The 24,770-nt window shown below is 48.9% G+C and overlaps 1 protein-coding gene across 1 annotated transcript in view; it reads left to right on the top strand.

Moving 5' to 3' along the window:
* Positions 1-24,770, top strand: part of MYO7B (myosin VIIB) — a 94,103-nt gene that overhangs the window by 48,245 nt on the left and 21,088 nt on the right. Inside the window, exons 14-25 of the mRNA XM_058549740.1 lie at positions 349-512; positions 1,773-1,910; positions 3,705-3,857; positions 4,529-4,627; positions 6,483-6,577; positions 15,348-15,432; positions 16,776-16,994; positions 18,127-18,297; positions 19,262-19,471; positions 19,607-19,777; positions 21,431-21,508; positions 21,663-21,790. Coding sequence (XP_058405723.1) covers positions 349-512; positions 1,773-1,910; positions 3,705-3,857; positions 4,529-4,627; positions 6,483-6,577; positions 15,348-15,432; positions 16,776-16,994; positions 18,127-18,297; positions 19,262-19,471; positions 19,607-19,777; positions 21,431-21,508; positions 21,663-21,790 — 1,711 coding nt within the window. The remainder of the gene's footprint in view (positions 1-348; positions 513-1,772; positions 1,911-3,704; positions 3,858-4,528; positions 4,628-6,482; positions 6,578-15,347; positions 15,433-16,775; positions 16,995-18,126; positions 18,298-19,261; positions 19,472-19,606; positions 19,778-21,430; positions 21,509-21,662; positions 21,791-24,770) is intronic.

Below are 24,770 nucleotides of genomic sequence, written 5' to 3'. Positions count from 1 at the left end.
GGTTTCATGAAGGTCCCTCAGGTGATCAAAGGAATTTAGGCAGAAGGAATGGAGCAGCTTAGACTGAGGGGGAGGGTTGTGGTGGGGATGGTGAGTTGGGGGGTTGAGGGGTTTAGATGTAGATGTGACCTTCATTGGCGCTGGGTGGAGACAGTGGGTGCTACGCCTGGATACAGGTGGCTCTGTTGGCGGGATGGGGAGACCAGGAGGAGTGGAGAAGATGGCTTCAGGGGACTCCGTGGGGCATCCTGGGATGACCAGTGTCCTCACCCGCCACCCTCCTCTTCCCCTGTGGGTGGGTGATAATGGCTGAGTTGGGCCAGCGAGCAGGGTCTGCTTTCCCCACAGGCTTCCTGGAGAAGAATCGAGATGCGCTGAGCACAGATATCCTCGCCCTGGTCTACTCCTCCGAAAACAAGTTCCTGAGGCAGATCTTCAAGCTGGAGTCGGCAGAGACCAAGCTGGGCCACGGGACCATCATCAAGGCAAAGGCCGGGAGCCTGCTCTTCAAGGTGGGCTCCCATCACGGCCTCTCCAGCGGCTCCTGGGCCTCTCTTTCCTTAGGGCCTCGGGGGTCAGACAGGAGTGCTCAGGGAAGACTCGTTGCCTGGGGTCAGGTCTCTCAGTCAGGGTGCAGAAGTGAGAGAGAAGGGAGGGGTGTTGCTGCTGAGCGTGGGCAGCGGCCAAGGGGCAGGTGCACGTGGCTGTGCCTGCTTCTGGGTGTGCAGTGTCTTCAAGGGCATGTCTGCTTTTGTTAAAATTATTATTATGTTTCCATGGTCTGTGCGTGTGTGTTCTGCGTGCTGGGTGTGTGTTGTGTGTGTGTGGTATGTGTGCATGTGTGGTGTGTGTGAATGATGTGTGTAGGGGCATATGTTTTGTGTGGAGTGTGTGTGTGTTTTGTATTTGGGGGTGGTGTGTGCGTGTGATGTGTGTGTGTTGCATGTGTGTGTGTCGTGGTGTGTGTGGTCTGTCTGGTAGCAGCAGCACTAAATGCTGCTGGCCGGGGAGGTGGGCAGCAGAGCCCCTGGGCTCCTCAGGGCAGCCTAGGGTTTTCTGGCGGAGTGGGGGTCCACCCACCCACTGCCCACCGTGCCTCCACCCCTTAACAGTGACTGTTCCAGAAAAACTCTGTGAGTGATCTGATGAGGAGTGGGGAGATGGGGCCAGCTGAGTGGCTCAGGAACTGCGGGTGCAGGCAGAAGAACACCCCCCACCCCCTGGCATCCATTGAGCATGGTCACACTGAGGTGCCCTTGACCTTTCATTGTCTCCCCACCCCCCACCTCTGCGGGAGCTCCTGAGGCCTCAGAGCCCAGGGACTACAGCACGGCCATGTGCAGAGCAGGCCCAGGGAGACACCAAGAAGCTGTGAGGCTGTGCAGGAATTGCCCAGGTCTGAAACCAGGTGGAGTCAGGCTAGACCCTCTGCATTCATGGAACCAGGCTAGAATCTCTGCCACTGAGGCCAGAGCACAGCCTTGTCCTGGCCCTGCCAGGCCTCCAGAGCACATCTTGGAGGTTTCAGGGGACAGGGTAAACCAGGACAACAGGAAAATGCTGCCCATTTTATTATTAAATGTCAGAGATTGCACCCTCTTCTCAGAGGTGTTCAAGTGTGAATACGTGTGTCTTCAACTAATGTGATTTGTCAGTACACACCTTTGCCGGCCTGAGGGAGCTCGGCAGAAGCCCTTGCTGTGCTGTGGGTCAGCTGTGCCCCAGGCCATACTCCCCAGCCCCCAACTCATGCCCTGTGTTTCTGCCCACAGTCTGCGGACTCCAACAAGCGGCCCTCCACCTTGGCAGGCCAGTTCAAGCGGTCCCTCGACCAGCTGATGAAAATCCTGACCGATTGCCAGCCCTACTTCATCCGCTGCATCAAACCCAATGAGTACAAGAAGCCACTGGTAATGAGGGGTCTGGGGGCCTGCGCAGGGAGGGAGGCGGCATCTACTGATGAGTCTGACGGCATCCGGGGTCCTGTCGCCCCCTTCGCCAGGGCCTCGCCAGCATTAGAGCTGTGATCTGCCCCCATTTGATAGATGAGGACACTGAGCTAAGGTGACCAGCCTAGGCCATTCTAGAGCTTTGGATCACCAAACCTCGGTTGTCTCGGCCCTGCCATTCGCCTGCTGTGTGCGCTCTGCTGGGTGCTTCTCTCCCCTGAGAAGTCAGAATCCACCTGCCTGCAGAGGGCAGCAAGGAGTGGCCCTGCCGCGTGAGGCATGTCTGCTTGTGTAAATTGCGCTCTAGAAGGGGCAACAACCAGAAGTACTGTTTTAGTACTTGTAAATACTTTTAGTATTTTAGAGGCTGCTGCCAACTCTGCGTTGCCAAGACCTGAGGCCAAGCAGCCCCTGGAGAGTGGCTTTGTCTGCATAGGTGTGTGTGGGTTGGGAGCCCGCCGGCTGCCCAGGAGTCCCTGACCCGTGGGCTTAGGAATCTCACCAAGGTTTCAAATACAGGACTCTGAAAACTGGGAGATCCATCTGAAAGGCGATAAAATGACTCAAAAATTCTTAGGAGGGAACAAAATATCATATTAAATAAAGTATCTTTTTGAAAAGAATAAAGTTATATGAAATTGAGGCTCTCCCAGGAAATCCAGAATGTATCTTCCTTGTAGGCGCAATACGTGGATGTTAGATAATAATTGTGCTCCCAGAGGCCCTCTGCCACACCCACACTGCCCACCTGAGGAGCTGCAGGACAGGCGGGGGGGCCTGAGGCGGATGCTCAGGTGTTGTGGGTGCTGTTGGCCAAGGCATCCTCACAGATGTGGCCGTTGTGTGGGTGTAGGGGAAGCCCAGGCTGAAGGGCCAGGTAGGCTTGGAGTTTGAACTCCAGCTCAGCCACGGAGGAGTATGGCCCTGAGCCTCGGACACCTCATCTTTAAATTGGAGCTAAGTACCCAGCCACATAGGGCTGTTGTAGAGATTAATGCTCCATAAACGGGAGCTAACTAGCTGCCCACGACTAACCGCTGTGTGTCCCTGGACCCCGTGAGCAGTTGCGTCTGGGGCCCCTGGGGTTTCCAGGTGGGTAACCGCCTGCTGGTGGGCTTGCCAGGTTAGAGGCGCCCCTAGACCCCAGAGACCCCTGGCTCAGAGGCCAAGGGGGGGTCTCTAGAGGCCAAGCCATGCAGAGTCTTGGGGCCACGGCTGAGACACAACACCCCTGTGCAAAGCATCATGCCCCATTCCTCCCTGCCAGCCACGCACACCTGTGGGCAAGGGAGAGACTAAGCTGACTGGAAGACTTTCTGACCTTAAGTAGGAAATGTATTTCTTCCTTCAGCTAGAGTGTGGAGGCACTGGGCTGCAGGGCCAGTGCCCAACCCAACTCCCACAAGGCCAGGAGGGAGCCCTGTTCTGTGGGATCATTGTTTTGGGGCACTTAAAACATTTCAAATGGCATATGCAAATAACTTTCGTGTTCATCGTACTTTGCATATCCTGAGAATGAGGGATTTAGTGTTCTTGTGGATGGATGTCACAATGTCACTGTGTTATCAACTTTTATCTCCTTAGAAAGACTTGGAGGACTTTTCAGTGACTTCATCCAAATAGCTCTCTTCGACATAGAATTTGAATGAAACCAAGCATTGGTTGAGTTCTCCCGTATTTGGGGACAGCGGAATGGGCAGTGCAGCGGGGCGGTCAGGGGCTTCCCGCCGTCAGCGCCCCCTCTCTCGTCCGCAGCTCTTCGACCGGGAGCTGTGCCTCAGGCAGCTGCGGTACTCGGGCATGATGGAGACCGTGCACATCCGCAAGTCGGGCTTCCCCATCCGCTACACGTTCGAGGAGTTCTCGCAGCGCTTCCGCGTCCTGCTGCCCAGCGCCGTGCGCCTGCAGGTGTGCGGCCGTCAGCCTCAGCGCCTGGCCCCCATCCTCAGTCCCTGCCGCCTTGGGCGCCCCAAGCCCGCGGCTCCAAGGGGCTCCTCCGCTGCCCTCCTGATGCCCAGGCCCGCTCCTGGACTCCAGGCTCTGAAATGACCCGTGTTCCTCTCTCCCTTCTCATCTCCTCCCCCGGTCCTCATCCCTCACTCCTGGTGCCCTGGAAGTGGGGGAGGGGCTGGCTCACGCTGGGGTCTGGATGAGGCTCCTGGCTGTGTGTGTGCCTTCTAAGAGATGTCTGCAGTTTAAAGCAGACGGTCTTTCATGACAGAATGTCAGGGAGATGATAGCAACTGCTAGGTTGCTATTTGGGGGAGGAAGTCCTTCCTATCCTCCCTCAGACACTCAGCCATCCTAAAGTTTGGGCTGCCCAAGTGTCCAACAGCCACACTGAGGCCCCAGGCCTTGCAATGCAAAGCCTTGAGGTCCCAGTCCCTGAGTGCTCCCCTGGCTCCGCCCTTGATCCCAGGTGCCCTGTGATCATGTCTTGGCCCAGCAGCCCCTGACGGTGTACCCTGGGAGAGGAGCGAGACTCGAATCCCTAAGAAAATCTTTGAGGAGGGACCCTCAGCCTCCCGCTGTGGTCCCTGTTCCAACCCCCCCGAGCCACTCCTGTTTCTCCTTGACAGCTGCGGGACAAGTTTCACCAGATGGCTTTGCACATCGCCGAAATGTGGCTGGGGACAGACAAAGACTGGAAAGTGGGAAAGACCAAAATTTTCCTGAAGGTGAGACCCTGGGAAACATGCTGGTCCTCAGCCTCCTGGAGCGTGTGGGGCTTGTCCAGTGCCCACCGGGTGGCATCCACTTACACTGAGCCAACACCCCTGGGCACCTGCTCTGCACATGGCCCCTGTCCTGAGGCACCCCCGTTATAAAAAGCCACGCTGGCGGGGAGGGAGGCAGGGGGAGCATGTGGAGGGCCCGGCGCAGCCTGCAGAAGTCCAGGAGGCTTCTCCGAGGGGCCATCTAGGGCAAGGCCTGAGGATAAGGAGGGGCTGCCCCTCAGCCTCCAGGCAAGAGCAAGAAAGCGCTCAGGGCAGGCTCCCACTGTCCCCAAGAGCTGGCCTCCACCATGCCAGGAGCCACAGTCTGCAGCAGAGAGCTTTGTCTGACCTGGGGAAGCGCCGCCTCTCCGGAGCCCCAGAGAGCAGGTGCTTCGGGGAAAGGAGTCAGTGCGTTGGCTCCCCTCACCCTACCAGCGCTTGTCCTTCAGCAGCCAAGTGCAAGCAGCACTACATTCCACCTTCTTGCCCGAGCTTAGAGGGAGGCCCAAGGCCACACAGGGGCAGCTGACAGCCCCCAGCTCCTGCCACTGGCCTTCTGGCCTTCTGGCCTTCCAGGATTCTGAGTTGGGTCAAAGAGCCACTGTGCAGAGAACCTCCATGTCCCGTAGCCTCATAGGCCTTGGGTGGGTGAGCAAAGCGAGAAGGAAGAGGAAAAAGAGAAGACCAGGGCCAGAAGGTCGCTCTGTCAGCCCACCCGAGCACCCCACCCCATCCCCTCTGCCCCTTCCGGAATCCTCCACACCCTCCCCTTCCCTCTAGAGCCTGCCTGCCCACCCTCATGTGTCCCCAAGGACCTCCTGGTCCCATCCTCCAGTTGGGCTGTCTCTCCGTCTGTCCGTGCATTAGTCAGGCCTGTGCTGGGCCTCGGGAATCAAACAGAAAGGAAGAGGCAGAGGGCTTCAGATTCTGTTGGGGAGGTGAAGCTGGCAGAGGGAAGGCATCTGAGAAGTCCCAGGACACTGCCCAGGAGGGTGGGACCGCCATCGAGAGGGCCACGGAGGTATTGAGGGTGAGGTCAGTGTGGGCGGATGGTGGAGGGGAGGAAAGTGTCCACCCCTCCACTCCTCCTTCTCCCTCACTGCTCCCTGAGGCCACACTTGGGGTCTAGTCTATCTCTGTGTCCCCAGTGCCCACCCAGGCACACGAAGAGGCTCAATGCTTGCTTCATGCAAGGCTGATGGAACAGGAAGGACCACTGAGCCCCTGGCCTCTCCTCACCAGTCGGCAAAGGGCTGTGCTGCTCTCTGTTCTACAGAAGAGAGTCCCTGCCCTCCAGGGGCTAGGATGGCAGGCCCAGGGCGCGGGGATCCAGGGGGAGCACCAAGATGGGCCAGAGAAAGTCACAGCCTGGGATGAATACCGCACATCATCTCACACTGCGAATCCTACTCAAAGGCTGAGGGAAACACTTTTATATTGAAACAAGCATGAGTCTGTAATACAGTTGAATGCACATTTCACATGAATTTTGGGAAATAAAACACAACTTCAGGGAAATTTTTTGTCCCCCTCTTGGGTTCTCTAGAGCAGAAATGAAATTTGCCAGATTGAATTAACAAGAGGAAAGAGCTAAAATGGGAAGTTCTTGGATCGGGGCTAGGGGTGTGGTTGCAGCTCCTGTCTCTGAGCCACATCAGCATCAATTTGAAGGCCCCTTCCCCTGCTTGCCCTCCCAGGAGCAGGTGTGGAAAAAGTCTGAGACGCCCTGACTTCTGGAGACAGAGCCCTGGGCCCTGGTGGGGGTGTTGGGGTGCGGGGGGGGGGCAGCTACATGATCAGGTCTCTCCCATCCCAGGAAAACCAGGACACTCTGCTGGAGGTACAGAGGAGTCAGGCCCTGGACAAAGCAACGGTCAGCATCCAGAGAGTCCTGCGGGGCTACAAATACAGGTGCTAGCCTTGCTGCCCCAAGCCCCCTGCAGCCCACACCCCCCCCCATCATGTCCCCTGGGCGGGCCTGTACCCCCAAACCAAGGTCACATGTTCCCGCTGGTGCTCTCTGGGGGAGGCACAAAAGATCTCTCAGGACCTTCTGACCAGAGACACTGCAACCTGTGTTGGCCAGAGAATTCTATTACATTATTTGAATGTGTGGGTGGTGTGGCATCCATTACATAAGCAAGAGCCAAATGAAGTGTCAGCTCTGATCTCAACTATATTTTGACGTTCTTCTTCAATTGTTTTAGAGAATGTATGGGTTTGGGTTTATGAGGTGGGTGGTTTTGGATGGAAGAAAAGAACTCTCTTTGACTCAGTTCTCTGGTTAGGAAAAAGGTAACTCTTGAATTTCAGTCCAGGCTCAGCAAATCAGCAATGTCACCACCTCCCTCACCCTCACCAAGTCCAGAGAGCTGTGTGGCTCCCACAGTGCTGTTCCCTGTGCTATCTCGTCTGCTTATCACCAACCATAGGAGGGTCTGGAAACCCAGACATGACAAAATGGGAGAAAGTGGCTGACCACGGGCATAGAGGCTGTGGGCACCTGCAAGGAGGGTCTTGGGGCAGGGAGGTGTGGCTTGGAAGGTTAGCCCATGGTAACACTGATCCCTTCAACAGCCAGCATCAGGCCAGGCAGTACGCACCAGTCACATTCCCAGAACAGTCAGAGACAGGCAGGGGTGGCCACCCTCACCTCTGACACATTTTGTTTTTGGTGAGGAACATTCGCCTTGAGCTAACATCTGTTGGCAATCTTCCTCTTTTTTTGTTTAAGGAAGGTTAGCCCTGAGCTAAAATCTGTGCCAGTCTTCCTCTATTTTGTGTGTGGGTCTCCACCACAGCATGGCTGATGAGTGGTGTTGGTCTGCACCTGGGATCCAAAGCTGCAAACCCAGGCCAACGAAGCGGAGCGTGACGAACTTAACCACTAGTCGACGGGGCCAGCCCCTCTGATACATTTTTAGTTAAACTTTTTATTTTGAGATAATCATAGGTTCATATGCAGTTTTAAGAGATAACTCAGAGATCCTTGTGTACCCTTCACCTGGGTTTCCCTACATCTTGAGAAACAATAGCACAGTATCACAAGGAGGATATTGACATGGCTCCAGTCAAGACACAGAACATCTCCATCACCACAGGGGTCCCTAAGGCTGCACTTCTACAGCCACACCTACCTTTTGCCCACCCCCACTCCCTTCTTAACCCCTGGAAGCCATGAATCTATCTCCATTTCTGCAATTTTGTCACTTCAAGAATGTTATATAAATGGAATTATACAGCATATAGCCTATGGGATTGACTTTTCTCAATCAGCATAATTCTCTGGAGATTCATCCCGGTTGTTGCATGCATCAATATTTTGTTCCTTTTTATTGCTGAGTAGTATTCCATGGTATGGGTGTACCACGGTTTGTTTTACCATTCTCCTGTTGAAGGACATCTGGGCTGTTTCTAGTGTTCAATTTTTGTGAATAAAGCACTATGAACATTTGTGTACAGGGTGTCATTTCTCTGGGATAAATGCCCAGGAGTGCAATTGCTAGGTCAGGTGGTAGTTACATGTTTTGTGGTTTAAGAAACTGCCAAACTGTCTTTTAGACGTCTGTACCATTTTACATTCCCAGCAATGTATGAGTTATTCAGTTTCTCTGCATCCTCTCCAGCATTTGGTGTTGTCACTATTTTTTAATGTTAGCCATTCCAATAGGTGTAAAATGATATATCATTGTGGTTTTAATTTATGTTTCCCTAAAGGCTAATGATGTTGAACATCCTTTCGTGGGCTTATTTGCCACAAGTGTATCTTCTCTTTGTTGAAGTGTCAGTGCATGTTGTTGCCCATTTTCTAATTGGAATCTTTGTTGAGTTTTGAGAATTCTTTATATATTCTAGACATGAGTCCCTTGCTGGATATGTAATTTGCAAATATCTTCTCCCAGTCTGTAGCTTGTCTTTTTGTCCTCTCAAGAAGGTCTTTGCAGAGCAAAAGTTTTTAGTTTTTGTGAAGTCCAGTTTGTCAAATTTCCCTTTTATGGATCATGCTTTTGGTGTCAAGTCTAAGAACACTTTGCCCAACTATTTTCTCAATGTTTTTTCCTAAAAGTTTTATAGTTTCGCATTTTACATTTGGGTCCATGATACATTTTCATTTTGAGTTAGTTTTTGTATAGGATATGAGACTTAAGTCAAGGTTCTTTCAGAATTTTTTTCCTATGACTGTTGCTCCAGCATCATTCATTGAAAAGACCATCCTTTGTTTGATGAATTGATTTTGCACTTTAGTCAAAAATCAGTTGGGCGTATTCGTAGGTCTATTTCTGCATTCTCTATTCTATTCCAGATGCCATGCTGTCTTGTTGACTGTAGTTATATAATAAGTTTTAAACCGGTGTAGACTGATTCCTCCTACCTTATTCTTCTTTTTCAAAATTGTTTTAGCTGTTCTAGGTCCTTTGCCTTTCCATCCACATTTTAGAATAATCTTGTCCATATCTATAAAAAATCTTGCTGGGGTTTTGATAGAAGTTGTCTTCTATATCAATTTGGAGAGAATTGACATCTCTACTCTGTTGAGTCTTCCAATCCATGAACTCCATTTATTTAGATCTTCTCTGATTTCTTTCATCAGTGTTTTGGAGATTTCAACATACGTGGTCCTATACACGTTTTGCTAGGTTTACACCTAGGTTTTTTTTTTTTTTTTGAGAGATTGTAAATTGTACTGTATTTTTAATTTTGGCATAAAAATGATATTTTAAATTTTGGCATGTTCATTGCTGATATATAAAAATATGATTGATTTGTGTGTGTTAAGTGCAACCTTGCTGAACTCACTTACTTTTTATAAATTTCTTGGAATTTTCTATGTCATCTGCAATCATGTCATCTGCAAATGGAGACAGTTTTATTTCTTCCTTTCCAACCTGTATGTCATTTATTTCTTTCTATTATTTTCTTGCCTTATTGCACTGTCCAGAACCTCTAGTATATAAGAGTAGTAACAGCAGACATTTTTGCTTTGTTCCATACCTTAGGAGAAAGAACTCAGTCTTTAACCATTAAGTATAATGGTAACTGTAGGTTTTTTGTAGACACTCATTCTCAAGTTGAGGAGGTTTCCTATATTCCTAGTTTTCTGGGAGTTTTTATTATGAATGGGTGTTAAAGTTGTCCAAATTTTTTTCTGTGTCAGTTGATATGATCATGTGATTTTTCTTCTTTAGCCTTTTAATATGATGCATTGCACTGATTGATTTTTGAATATTGAACCAGCCTTGCATCCCTGGAGTAAACCCCATTTGTTCATAGTGTATAATTCTTTTTATATGTTGCTGAATGCTATTTGCTAATATTTTGTTAAGGATTTTTGCATTTATATTCATGAAATCTGTAGTTTTCTTCTTTTGTATTGTCTTTGTTGGTTTTGGTATCAGAATTAACACTAACTTCATAAAATGAATTAGAAAATGTTTCCTCCTCTTCTATTTTCTGGAAGTGTAGAATTGATGTGAATTCCTCTTTAAATGTTTGCTAGAATTCTCCAGTGAAACCATCTGGGCCTGGAGACTTCTTTTTGGAGAATTTTAAATTATAAATTCCTTAATAGTTGAAGGACAATTCAAATTATTTCATCTTGGGTGAGTTATGGTAATTTGTGCTTTTGAGAAATTGCTCCATTCCATCTAAGTTGTCAAATTTGTGTGTGTAGAGTTTTTCATAGTATTCCATTATTATCATTTTTATGTCTATAGAATTTGTAAAGAGATCCCTTGTTTCAATCCTGATATTGGCAATTTGTGTTTTCTCTCTTTCCCTTGTCAGTCTTGCTAGAGGTTTGTCAATTTTATTGACCTTTTCAAAGAACCAGCTTTTGGTTTCGCTGATTTTTCTCTATTGCCTTTTTTTTTTCTGTTTTTAATTTTATTGATTTCTGCTCTTTTTATTATTTCCTTTCTTCTTCTAGCAGTGAGTGTATTTTGCTCTTCTTTTTTATAGATTTTTGGGGTGGGAGCTTAGATGATTGATTCAAAGTTTTCCCCCTCTTCTAATGTAAGTACTATAAATCTTTCTCTCAGCACTGCTTTAGGTATGTATGTCTCACAATTTTTGATATGTTGTATTTTCATTTTTATTCAGTTCATTTTTTAAATTTCCTTTGAAACTTCTTCTTTGGCCTATGGATTATTTTCAAAGTATGTCATTTAGTTTCCAGGTGTTTGGAGATTTTCCTGTTATCTTTCTGTTATTTATTTCTAGTTTGATTCCACTGTGGTCAGAGACACAGTCTATGAGTTGAATTATTTTAAATATGTTGATGTATATTTTATGGCCCAGTAGATGGACTATCTTGGTATATGGTCTAAGGGTGCTCGAAAAGAATATATATTCTGCTGTTTTTGAGTGGAGTGTTCTCAAAGTGTCAGTTAGATTCTGTTGATTGTGGTGTTGAACTCTATATTCTTGCTGATTTTCTGTCTAGTTCTATCAATTATTGAGAGAGGGGTATTGAAGTCTCCAACCATAATTGTGGATTTTCCTATTTTTCATTTCAGTTCTGTCAGTCTTTGCTTCACATATTTTGCAGCTCTGTTGTTTGATGCATTCACTTCTAGTATTGCTATGTCTTCTTGATAGATTTACCCTTTTATCTTCAAGTAATGTTCCTCTCTGTCTCTGTTATTTTCTTTGCTCTGAAATCTACTTTATCTTATATTAATATAGCCACTCCTGTTTTGTTTTGGTTACTATTTGCCTGATATATATTTTCCATCCTTTTACTTTCAACCTACCTATATCACTGTATTTTAAGTGAGTTTCTCATAGATGGTCATGCTTTTTAATCTATTCTACCGATACCTGTCTTTTAATTGGTGTAGTTAGGCCTTTGATGCTTAGTGTAATTATTCATATGTTAGAGCTTGAGTCTACCATTTTCTTTTTTGTTTTCTATTTGTTCTCTGTTTTTCATTGCTCTGTTTTGTTCTCTGTGTTAACCTTCCTGTGGTTACTTAAACATTTTTTAGAATTCCATTTTTATTTATCTATAGTGTTTTAGAGTGTATCTCTTTTTATATCTTTTTAAAGTGGTTGCTCTGGGTATCACATTATATGTATATATAAATTATTACAGTCTACTGGTGTCATCATTTTACCACTTCAAGAGAAGTATAGAAATTTTACTTCTTTTCTTGTCTATTTACCCTCTCCTATTTGTAATATAATTTTCTCAAATATTTCTTCTACATACATTTAGAACCACATCAGACAGTGTTACAAATTTTGTTTCAATCATCAAACATAATTTAGAAAACTCAAGAGGAGAGGAAAGCCTATTATTGTATTTGCCCATATTATTGCTCACTGTTTCTTTCTTTCTTCCTGACATTCCAAGGTTTCTTCTTTTATCATTTCCTTTCTGTTTAAAGAACTTCCTTTAGCCATTCTTTTAGGGTAGGTCTACTAGCAATTCTCTTAGTGTTCTTAGTTTTCTTTCATCCGAGAGTGTCTTGATTTCCCCTTCATTTTCGAAGGATATTTTTAGTAGATGTAGAATTCTGGGTTGACAGTTCCTTTCTTTCAGCCCTTGGAAAATATTGTGCCCCTTCCTCCTGTCCTCCATGGTTTCTGATGAGAAATCCAAATTGTTTTTCCCCTTGTAAGTAATGTGTTGTTTCTTTCTTGTTACTTTCCATGTTTTTTGCCTTTCGTTTTCAGATGTTTGTCTATGATGTCTTGATGTGGGTCTGTTTGGGTTTATCCTGTTTGAAGTTTGCTCAGCTTCTTGAATCTGTGGGTTTATATCTCTTGCTAAATTTATGAACTTTTCAGCCATCATTTCTTCTAGTACTTTTTCAGCACTGCCTCTTTCTCCTTTCCTTTCATGACTCCAATGACACAAATATTAGATCTTTTGTTATAGTCCCACTGGTGCCTGAGGCTCTGTTCACTTTATTTCAGTCTGTTTTCTCTCTGCTTTTCAGGTTGTGTAATTTCTACTACTCTATCTTCAAGCTCACTCATTCTTTTCTCTGTTCTCTCCATTCTGTTGTCAAATCTATCCATGAGTTTTTTTTTTTTTTTGGTTATTGTATTTTTCAGTTCTAAAATTTTCACTTGGTTCTACTTTATATCTTCTATTTCTTTACTGAGACTTTCTATTTTCCCATTTGTTTCAAATGTGTTCATAATTACTCATTGAAGCATTTTTTTTAATAATGGTTAACATCTCTGTCATCTCAGTGTTGGCATCTGTTGATTGTCTTTTCTCATTCAAGTTGATATTTTACCAGGTCTTAGTATGATAAATGATTTTAGAATGAAACATGGACATTTTGAGTATTATGTTATTAGAACTCTGGGTCATGTTTAAACATTCTGTTTGGCTTTCTCTGACACCACTCTGGCAGGGGAAGGTGGGGGTACCACCTGTTTACTATCAAATGAGGGTAAAAGTCCAAGGTCTCCACATGGCCTCCATTGACTCTCAAGGTGGGTAGAGGTTCCATTTTACTGCTGGCTGAGAGTGGGAATTTCAGCTTCCCAGTAGGCCTCCCCTGATGCCACTCTGGCTGGGAGGATCGTAGGTGCCTTGTTATATGGCACTCCACTGATACCATAGGGAAAGGAGTGGCATTCTTACTGCTGGGGGATAGTGAAAGGCCTGACTTCCTGACACCAAAGGTCTTCGCTGACACCATTCTAGCGTGGAGGGAAAGGGGCACCCCATTACTGCCAAATGGTGTTGGAAGTCCAGGATCCCCCAGTGGTCTTCACTGACACTGTGGGGGATGGGCTCATTACTTCACCCACACAATCCTGGTGAGAGTGGAAGTCTAGGCTCCCCACTTGGCATTTTCTGGTGTAGGTGGGGATGGAACTACAGTTGTTTTGTGGTGTTTCACTGGAATAATGTGATTATTATCTAAAAGTTTTCTGTCTTGCGAAGCTGCCCCTTTCCTGATCCTTTTGGTAGAGCAAGGCTTTTCTTGGGGCTTTTTGGTCTGTGCCCATTGTCATTTCTGGATTGCTGACTTCTTCAGCTCCTAATCTGGGGTATACGAGGTAAAAAGAAAACTCAGAGAAGTTACCATAGTGTCATTCCTTAGGTCTGAGATCCTTAGCTGGTCTGCCTACTTCTCTCCACATTTCAGAGTCTTCTTATGTTTGTTTTACACATAATTTCCAGGGTTTTTAGTTGTAGTTAGCAGGAAGCATGAGGAGAAGTATGCCTAATCCATCTTCCCAGAAGTGATCACCATTGATAATTAATGGTGTTCTTGTTCTTCTGGCCAATGCAGTTAGACAAGAAAATTAAAGAAATGGTGGAAATCAGGGTTTCTCAACTTCAACACTATTGACATTTTGGATGGGATAACTTTTTGTTGTGAGGGGCTGTCCTGGGCATTGTAAGATATTTAGCAACATCCCTGGCCTCTGCTCACTAGATGGCAATAACACCCTCCTTTCCCTTCCCCTAGTCCTAGCAACCAAAAATGTCTGTAGACATTGCCAAATGTACCTGGGGGCAGAATCACCCCCAGTTGAGCACCACTGGTATAGATATTGGAAAGGAGACAAATTACCTTTATTTTTAGGTAGTTCAATTGTTTACTTTGGCCTCCTATTAGAATCATCTGGGGAGATATTCATGTTGTGTGTGTGTGTGTGTGTGTGTGCGCGCGCGCGCGTGCGCACAAGCGCGTGCGTGTGCACGCACCAAAAAATATTAGATAGATATAGATAGATAGATATACAGATGTATATTCTCCAGACCCATCAGCAAAGAATCTGACTTAATTGGACTGGGTAGGGCTCAGGCATCAATAAATATTGAAGTTCTCCCAATGATTTTTGTGTGTGTGTGTGAGGAAGATCAGCCCTGAGCTAACATCTGCCAATCCTCCTCTTTTTTGCTGAGGAAGACTGGCCCTGGGCTAAAATCCATGCCCATCTTCCTCCACTTTATATGAGATTCCACCACAGCATGGCTTGCCACGCGGTGTGTCAGTGCGTGGCCGGGATCCCAACCGGCAGACCCTGGGCCGCCGCAGCGGAGCACGCACTTAACTGTTTGCGCCACTGGGCCAGCCCCTTTCCTGATGATTTTTAATGTGGTTGTGATCTACTGTTCTAAACCTAAGAAAATATCCTGAAAAATTATTAGAAGTGATAAGAAAACTCAGTTAAGTGTTAGATAAAAGATATATCTACATGCACCAAGCTTGCCTGGAGGTGTCTCTGCCTCCCCAAAGGCCGGGTCCAGGTTACCCTCTCCATAGCCAGCCTGCCTTCCTCCCTGCAGAGGGGAGCAGTTTGATGGAGCTTGCCAGGCTACCAGGGCCTGGGGGACTACCCTCCTGCCTTGACCTGCCCCCAGAGAGGAGCCCTGGTCCTGAGATTTCCAACCTGGTTCCTGGCAAACACCTGCACCAGAGGAGCAGGGAGTCTGGCAACGAATAAAATGTTGGACGTGAATGAGAAAAAATTTCCTGATTACTCTGAAAACTGGACTATTCTCATTCACATATTTAGTTGTTGGCAGTAGATTTTAAGTTCTTAACATGTCTTCTGGAAAAGGCTTCTGGAAAAGAAATAGTGTATGTATTCATTGTCCACAACATTTCATTATCCCTCTTCCCTTCAAAATCAATTTCTTCCCCCAAAGGCTTTAAAATGTCTGAGGTTGTTACACTCCTCTGGCTCGAATTTCCTCTTCTAGGAAGGAGTTCCTGAGGCAGAGGCGGGCAGCCATCACCCTCCAGGCCCAGTGGAGAGGCTACTACAACAGGCGGAACTTCAAGCTGGTGAGAGAGCGCCACCTGTAGCCGCGGTGAAAGACTGTCCCACACAACACAGTGTTCAAGTTGTTACTGGAATGTGTGCGCTGGGGCAGGCAGGATCAGATCACTGACAGACGTGATAACAGGCTTCAGGGACCAGCGCTCAGCACCCACACACTCTCTGTTTGGCATAATCAAGTCACATGATTTGTGGCCTTCAAAGTGTTCTCCTGCAGAATTTTGGGCATCCTCAGAGCTAGAATATGTCCTGCTCTGAAACTAGATAATGACTGTCTTTTCCCAATTTGCAGGCAACAAAATAAGTCAATAGATTGATTATTCTCTGTTTCAAGCCCTTCTTCCTAATTTTTTTCTTAACCATAGGCACTACTAATGAGTGTCTGCTCAACAAGAGAACCAGAGCAACCTTGACCACGCCCTGTTGGGCCCCGCTTGACTGCTTGCCTTTGTCACAGATGTGACTGTGGTTGGGACACACAGTGGTCACATCAGCAAAACTGACCCCAGGCCTATCCATGTTCCATGCTCACAAGGACATAATGGCAGCTGACATGGATGAAAAGACTACTTGGGGCCTGTTGCTTTGCGCGCATCATTTTATTTATTATTGAACCAACTCTGTATGTTGAGAGACTGAGGCATAGAGAAGTTAAGTAATTTTCCCAAGAGCACACAGTTAGTAAGCAGCAGAGCTGGAGTTTGGATACGGGTCTGTGTGACTTCCAAGCCCGTAAGATGAAGTGTGACCCCACACACCCGGCACCCATTAGGTTGGTCTTTGAGAAGCCAACAAGACTCGTCCAGAGGGCTCAGGGACTGCTGTGGCCCAGGGCATGTTTGCAGCGTAGAAGTGGGTATTCATGAGTTCATCATTTCCTCTTTAAAGATCCCTGAGGGATTATCTCGATGGAGCCAGCCATAGGCCTCCACACAGGTCTGCTAGCTCCCGACAAGTTGTCTGGACTTGGCTGCAGGTGTGAGAAGCAAGGCCTCTGGAATCCCATAACCCTTGTGACGTCCAAACCAACTCCCTCACTGGCCACCAAGAGACTGGTTTATTATTTATGCCACTTAACAAATGCTTATTTAGCACTTATTTGCACGCCAGGCTCTGTTCTAAGCGCTTTTCAAGTAATAACTCACTTACTATGTTTGTGCTCATAGATGTGTAACATTTTAGCACCAGCCCTTTGCCAAAAAGCAGATAACTGTAAAGCTAATTTGCAAGGTCTGCTGGGGAGTATGACGTGCCTCTTGCTGTCTGTTCCCTTGGGGAGGCCTCCTCTGTGTCTGTGCCCTGCTGGGTCCCGGCCTCTCTGTGATGCACATCCCTCTTGCCTCCGCAGATCCTCCTGGGTTTTGAGCGCCTGCAGGCCATTGCCCGGAGCCACCTGTTGGCAAAGCAGTACCAGGCCACACGGCAGAGGACGGTTCGGCTGCAGGCCCTCTGCAGGGGCTATCTGGTGCGCCAGCAAGTCCAGGCCAAGAGGAGGGCAGTGGTGGTCATCCAGGCACATGCCAGGGGCATGGCTGCCCGGCGGAACTTCCAGCGGCAGAAAGCCGATGTAGGTGGTCACTGCCCTCTTGGGCCAGTGGGAGCTGGGTGGGCCCCAAATGGGGGAAGGAAGGCAGGAGGAGTGAGCAGCAACGTAGAGCTCTTACCAGACACTCCTGTCCCCTCTGCAGCAGGCCCTCACAGCAGCTGGGACACCTAGGTCACCTCCAGGAACTCACAGGATGTGGCACGGGAGAGATATCATATCAGCAGGACAGTGTTATACCTGGAACCTAGAAATCAAGCTCCTTGGTTCCCACCCTTTAGCCTTGGGGATGATTTCTCAGCAGGGCTGGGTGACCTGGAAGGCTCAGGAAACCAGGGCCAGATGAGCTATGGGAGGCCACGGTTCCATGGAGGAGAGCGACGGCCCCTGGTTACTGGGCTGTGGCATGATGGCTCAGGGCAGAGAAATACCAAAAGGAGCCTTCAAGTGTCTAGGCAGGAGAGGCTGAAGGACAGGGTGCAGGGGAGTGATGCCAAGATGCATATCCCTGCATTTTGAATTTCACTCTTGCATGATCCCATTTCCTGCAGAGGGCACTCAAGAGTCAACCTCATTCCTTGGAACTCGCTCATTTGGAAATTATGTTGAGGAAAAGGGGCTAGGATGAAGTCCAACCCTGCTCCATAGATGAGAATCGGGTCTACCAAGCAAATTACTAGTACAGTAGCCAGGGCAAGTAAAAGAATAGACCTTCAGACATGTCCGCAGCAGGCTTCTCCAGCCACGTGTCCTAGATGGCCACAAACTGGACCTACCTATGTGTTAGTTAGCACAGGCCCAGGGACCTCTCCTGGTGGTGCCTCGCTGCTCTTAGAGTGAAGGGACCGGGTGGGCCTGAGCGGTGGTTTTGTAGCTAGGTTCTGGGGGGTCCTTGGGGTTTGAGCTGGTACCTTGGGGAGCATGTCAGGGAAGGGACAAGCAGGCAGCTCCCCTCTCTGGACCTCTGATTCTCCACTGGGAAATGAAATCCCAGGCTGCTTGATTTCCAGTCACTCTAGCTATTAGAATCTAAGATTTTAGAGGAAAATTTGTTGAGCTGGACAAATGATGGCAGGAAGAGGTTTATTCGGCTTCTCTGAGGTGCTTGCCCCAGCTGGGCCTGTGGTAACCTTGGCCGCATGGGGTGTGTGTCCAGGGCCCTCTGGTCATCCCAGCTGAAGAACAGAAGAAAGAAAGCGCTCCGCCTGTGAGGAAGCGGAAGTCAATCTATGACACCGTCACTGACACAGAGATGGTAGAGCAAGTGTTCGGCTTCCTCCCTTCCATGATCGGGGACCAGGAGGGCCAGGCCTCACCACGCTTCGAGGTAGGATGGGCCCTGTTGTTCAGGGGTCCGGCCCGGCAGGAGACGGGAGGACTTCGCCCGGTCCCTGACCTCAGTCAACCTCTAGGCTCACTGAGAAGCCACCACTCCGCTGGGGAGCTGGCAGAGTAGGTGGTGAAGTGTGTTCTGCAGTCCTGGATGAACTTGCGAAGGAAAGGGAGCGTGGGTTTCTGTGGTCAGACCCTTTCAAGTTCAGCAGGCTTCTTCCCTCCGAGACGCCCCAGAGACTTTACCGCAAACGCTGTTGGGCTTTCAAGCAGGCAGCGTTCCCACACCTATTTGACCCCTCTCACAGAGCACCTTGGCCGCTGCGGCTCTGCAGAATGTGACCTGGGGACCTGGTGTAGAGAAATAATGAACCCTGGGGGGAGGAAGCGGGGTCTGAGGGGGCAGGTGGCAGGGTGGGAGGAGAGGGCAGGAGAAGAGCAGCTCCCCAGGGCTGTGCTTCTGTTGATCCTCACAACACCCTGCTCTGGGCCCCGAGACCCAATGACTTAGGCACCCTGCCCATCCCACCCGGTGCTCATGCCTTTCCCATGTGCGCGCGCACACACACACACACACACACACGCACACACACACACTGTCTGTGCAGTAGGGGCGGCTGGGACCATCTCCGCAGGAGTAGCGCTTGGGGGGCTTACGAGAGGGTGGGGAGCAGGGGGATGTCTAGACAGCCCATGTCTACACCCAGAGTGCTCTGAGGCATGCAGCCAGGTAGCTGGGAGTTTCACCCTGAGGCCCGTTCAGCACATGACAGCCCTCAGGGACCCACTGAGAGTGTGAGGCGGGGGAGATCTCCAACACAAGGGGGGATGGGTAACTCTGCACCCAGTGGATACCTGGGCAGACCATTCTTGGGGCTCCCTGGACCCAGAGATGCACACCCTGCGGTAGCATCTGAAAAGACAGCCGACCTCTATCTCTCTCTCTCACCGGCGCCCAGGATCTGGAAACCAGGACCCAGAAGCTACCTGAGGTTGATCTGGACACAGTCCCTATGGTGGAAGAGCCTGAGGAGGACGTGGACGGCCTGGCCGAGTACACCTTCCCCAAGTTCGCTGTGACCTACTTCCAGAAATCAGCTAGCCACACACACATCCGGCGGCCCCTCCGATACCCACTGCTGTACCACGAGGACAGCGCTGACTGCTCGGTATCCTGTGGTTCTCTGGTTTCCAGTTGCTCAGGCTTCCCCCTGGTTCAGAGGGAACAAAGAAAGGGAGGGATTTCTGTGGGCCCCGTCCTGCGAGCTGGGGTCCAGCCAGGCCCTCTGTCTCCATTTCCCCAGGCCGCCCTGGCCATGTGGAGCATCATCCTGAGGTTCATGGGTGACCTTCCGGAGCCAGTGCTCTTTGCCAGGAGCAGCCTGCGTGGTGGCAGCTCAATGATGCAGCAGATCCACGACACGCTGGGCAGAGGAAGCAGCACCCAGTCTCCACAGCACAGTGGGTCTGCACAGGTGCGTGGGCTGAGGGTGGCAGGGAGGGCAGACACCCTCTAGGTGTCCCCCAGGCCCAAAGCCCCTTGGAAGCTGGACCTGAAAGGTTCCCTCACCGAACCTGGCCCAAGCCAGGGGCTCCTGGACATTTTCAGTCTTGAGTTGCTCTCAGGAACTCATGAATCAGGCATTACACCCAGGACTTTTCGAATTATACAGGCATTATTGGAGAGGGTCTCCCAGGCTCTGAATATTGGGTTTGACTTGCACAGGATACAAATGCATAGAACAATAATAGTAATAACAGGTGTTGTTACTGACTGTGTGCTATGTGCCAGTTGCTTCTCTTCACTTAGTTCCCAGGTGAGCCAACCCTACAAGATAGGGATTATTCAGTTTAGTATAGCTAAAGAAACTGAGAAGCCAAGTGCCTTGCCCCTGAACCACAGCGACGGCGTGTGGCAGAACTGGGCTCTGAGTCCGTTCTGCTGAATTCAAAGACCGAGTTCTTGACCCACCTTCCACCCTGCCCTCTGACGGAAGGTCAATTCACATCGATTTTTGGTCAGATATCCTTCCTAAGGCCCCAGTTTCATGATGTAGTCTTAGTGGACCTAAGAATAGTCCAAAGGAATTACTCAGAGTGACCACCTGGTCCCACCAGCAGCAGGAGCCCCATGACTGCCTATAATCCTGACACTAGTTCCAACGTGTGTGGGTTTTTTCCCCACACCAGGCAATTCTCCAACACCATCTGGGTGTACTACAATTCAGCTCAATTCTGACGCTGTCTACCTGGAGATAGTGTAAGATTCCACAGGTAAAGGGCTCAGTCCCATAAGACTGCCCTTCACTTCAGACCCCACTCACAAGCCAGGTTATTACCTGTGCTTCTGACTGACCAGCTATAAAGCAAAGGTTCCCATGACCCCCACACAGGAGCAGTGAGCCGAGCAAGCCTTGCCCACCCTCACTTGCCAGCTGATGTGTTTCACGTTCCATCCCTGTGCGGCAAACCAGTTTTACCCCAGCCAGAAGCTGGTGCCAAGCCCTGGATGCGGGCTGATCCCAGTGCAAGCCCAGTCCCACACTGAGCTCTAATTTTGGCAGCAACTTCTCATGACACCATCTGTTCAAGGTGTGACCGCTGCCTGCCTAAAGAGACGAAGAGAGCATAATGGCTGGGGGCAAGCCCCTCCCCACCCAGCCCCAGCCTCAAAGCCTAGATTCTTCTGATCCCCTGGCAGAGCTCCCACCTTGCAACCAGAGCCCATTCCAGTTCACCCAGCAAATTTTTACTGAGAATGACCATGGCCCGGGGCTGTCCTCGGCACCTGGGCTCAGCCACAGCCCCGCTACTGAGGGCGTTACTGTGCAAGCTTTGGAATCAGAATGGTCCTGGGCCCTCTCGAGGGCTGGTGACCCGCTGAGCAGCTTTGGTCTGGTCTCTCACCTTCCCTTCCTTCTGTTTCCTCACCCGGAAGTGAGGATGATCGTGCACACCTGTACATGTGCAAGCTCAGCTGAGATGAGGGGCTGCGTGGTGTTTTGTAAATCAGGCTGGGAAATGGCTGGGTGAGATGGACAGTAGCTCCACCCTGGGTGGCTGTCAGGTCAGCATCATTGACGTACGGCCCCAGCTCACCTTCCCTCCGGAACTGTCTCCATCCACAGAGGCCCAGCCTCAGGGACAAAGGGACCAAGGACATCTCCTCCATGAAGCTGAAGCGGTCCTCCCGCATCACGGGCCAGGTGAGTCCGGGGCAAGGGGACCTCAGTCTGCTCCCAGCTCTGCCGCCGGCCTGCCGCAGGGTTCCAGGCTTTTGCTTCCCTCCCTGAGCCCAATTTCCTCCTTTGCACTTGGGGAGAATCACAGCTGTCCTGGCTGCCTCCTTTGGGTTTCAAGGTGGCCAGCCAGCTGAATATCGGGGAGGAAGCGTTTGAGCCTGACGGCCCCATCTCAGACCGACCCATGTCAAACCTGGAGAAGGTGCACTTCATTGTGGGCTATGCCATCCTGCGGCCCAGCCTCAGGTCAGTCCCTAGTCCCACCTCACCCCCGTTCAGAACATCAGACGCCCTCACTGGCTCTCAGCCCGTGGCCACAGCCTCCTCCTCTGCCTTCCACCCTGCAAGACACCCCTCCTCTCCCTGCTCCCTGTCCTGGGGCCTGAAGGCTGGGCAGCAGATATTATAACCATCAAGAGTTCTCTGCTTCCTCTGCGTTAAAACCCATGGGTAAAACCAGTCTTAGAAAAATAGATTCATCATGGGCTGGTGATTCATTTTATGAGGCTTTCATGTAGGGCCCTGTAAAAGAGCAAGTTCCTCCTGTATATTGTATATATTTTGCTTGATGTAAAATTTGCTTTACAGTAATTGTGTTTTCATACAAATTTTAAGAAATATGTGTACTGCTTTCAGGGTCAGAGTACTATATTTTAGGAGTTGACATATTTCGGGTTATTATTTTTAACAAAATTTGGGAAATTTCAGCAATTATTTCTTCAAATATTTTTTTCTACTTCATTCTCTCTCTCTCTTTTCCTTTGAACTCTAACTGAACCTATGTAAGACTTTTTTATATTGTCCCTCAGGTCCCTGAGGGTCTATTCATTGTGACTTTCTTGTTTTCCTCTCTGTTCTTTAGATTGGATGGTTTCTGTTGATCTGTCTTCAAATTCAGTGATCTTTCTCTTGTCTTCCCCAATCTGCTATTATACTCATCCAACATTTTTTTTATTTCAGTTATTATATTTTTCAGTTCTAGAGTTTGCACTTGGTTCTTTTTTATAGTTTCTATTTCTCTGCCAAGATTTCGTATTCATTCATTCACTGGAAACATAGTGTCCTTTATGTCCCTGAGCGTAGTGATAGGAGTTTTTAAATCTTTCGGGCTAAGTCCAGTATCTGGGTCATCTTGAGGTCAGTCTCCATTGGCTGCCTTTTCTCTTGAGAATCGTCATGTTTTCCTGTTTCCTCACATATCTCTAGTACTTGACTGTTATTTCCTCAAAAGTCTAGGACTTTTGGGTTGTATCCTGGACATTGAGAATGATATGTTTAGATGCTATAGAATCTGTTATAGTCTTTCAAAGAGTGTCAACTTTCTGTTTTGGCAGGCAATTAACTTGGCTGGATTCAAACTCTGTCTCCCTGTGGTGAGCAGCAGCTGGAATCCCTTTTCAGTTATTTTAGCCTTTCCTGGGCTTCCTGGAGTCTACCCAACACATGTGTAGATCAGGGGTCAGCCAGAGATTTGGGGAGATTTTATATGTGAAATTTAGGACTCCTCTTCTCTGGGTCTCTTCATTCTAGGATTTCCCTTCTCATGTTCAGCTGCTATGGGTAACCCAAACTCTGTCCTCTTGTTCTTCAAGCCAGTAACACTGCAGGATTTCTACCCAAGTTTCAGCTTCCTGCACAACCCCAACCTGGCAACTTTTCTAACTTAATTGTTTCTATTAGTATTTCTTTCATGGTTAATCCTCACTGGCCACCACACCCTCCAGTATGGCAGACACATAAAAGCTGTGTCCAAATGAGATGTATTGTGGCTTCTTCAGATACCCTAGAGGGACTCCCACACAGTGCTGGTCTCCAACTGGGGCTGATGCTCTCTCAGTGACCCTTTGAGACTCCCTGTCAACACTAGCCCTTAATGGAACTACCACAGCCTCTTACTGCTGGGGTCCTCTGGAATGATGGGCTGCCTGCTTGTGTGGGATCCAATCAAGATGCCTGAAGCAGAGCTCCTTCCATGGCATCCACTTGGTCAACAGGAAGCTCATCCATGCTTGGCCCCCCAAACAGTACAAGTGCAGTTCCCAGCTCCTGACTATTCTGTCTCCATCTTGTCCATCAAGGTTGGCTTAGAATTCTCAAGGAGGAAGCAGACACTAGTCTTATTCATGGAGGCCCCCAACTTGTGTCTCTGGGGGCACAAGTCAAGCACTCTCAAGAACCCTATCATCGTCCCCCATTCCAGGACCCTGGGGTGGGCCACTGGGCCTCTGGGGCTCAGCATACTTCAGATGGGGAGTGAGATGGGTCTCATCTCTGGCAGCCACCATCCATATTAGCAGTTCTCCTGGGGTCTGCTCACTCCCCTTCACCTGGAGGGAGTGGAGATGGACCAGTGATCTCCCTACTTCTATGAAGTCCCTTCTAGGAATCACCTTTCAAATTCCTCATCTTCCCTCATACAGGCTGGACATGGCATGGTGACTGGACTGGTTCTGTCATCTTTTAGTAAATCCTACAAGAATATATCTCTTTAGAATGTTGAGCATTATCATCTGTTTATCCTTGGCTCTGGGGTCTTAGCTAAATTCTAAGACAAAGCAAATGCCGCATGCCACAACCAGCCACACATTCAATAAATATTTATTAAGTACCTGCTCAGGACCAGGTCCTGGCTTGAGGGCTGGGGATGCAGAGATGAAGGTGACATGTCTCTGTCTTCAAGGAGCCCACCCTTTAGTTGAGGAGCATGGGAGGACTCAGAGACCCACATAACTGCTTGTGCTAAGATGGGGGCCCAGTGGGGGCTGCAAGAAGGAGTAGTCATAATGCCCTCCTGGGCCAGGTAGGGTGGGAAGGAGGAGGGGTGTTCACCAGATAGAGGGAGAGGATGAACAGGGTCACACAGTCCTGAAACAGCCCGAGAGTCTGGAATTCTAAGTGGTTTGTCACAGCTGGGGCATGGACTTAATGGGCATGGAATTAGTCCTAAGAATAGTAGAGAAAAGTTTTAAGAAAGAGAAGACCATGATCATATTTGACTTCCAGAAATCTCCCTGGAAATGACATGGAAGGATGGAGCCCAGGATGGGAGGCCAGGAGAGGACTGCTATAGAGGTCCAGAGAGGACTGATGAGGGCTGGCCCAAGGAACAGGAGCAGAGAGAAGGGGACAGAGAAAACATCCAGAGACAGATGGTAGGATGTAGTGGCTGCTGGGAGGAGCTAAGATGGCTCCAGAGTTTCCAGTTTGGGTTAATGGTTGATGGTGG

This window comes from Diceros bicornis, chromosome 10 (genome assembly GCF_020826845.1).
Source record: "Diceros bicornis minor isolate mBicDic1 chromosome 10, mDicBic1.mat.cur, whole genome shotgun sequence".
Taxonomy (NCBI): domain Eukaryota; kingdom Metazoa; phylum Chordata; class Mammalia; order Perissodactyla; family Rhinocerotidae; genus Diceros; species Diceros bicornis.
The sequence above is the reverse complement of the archived record's forward strand: the minus strand, read 5'-3'. Positions and strand labels throughout refer to the sequence as shown.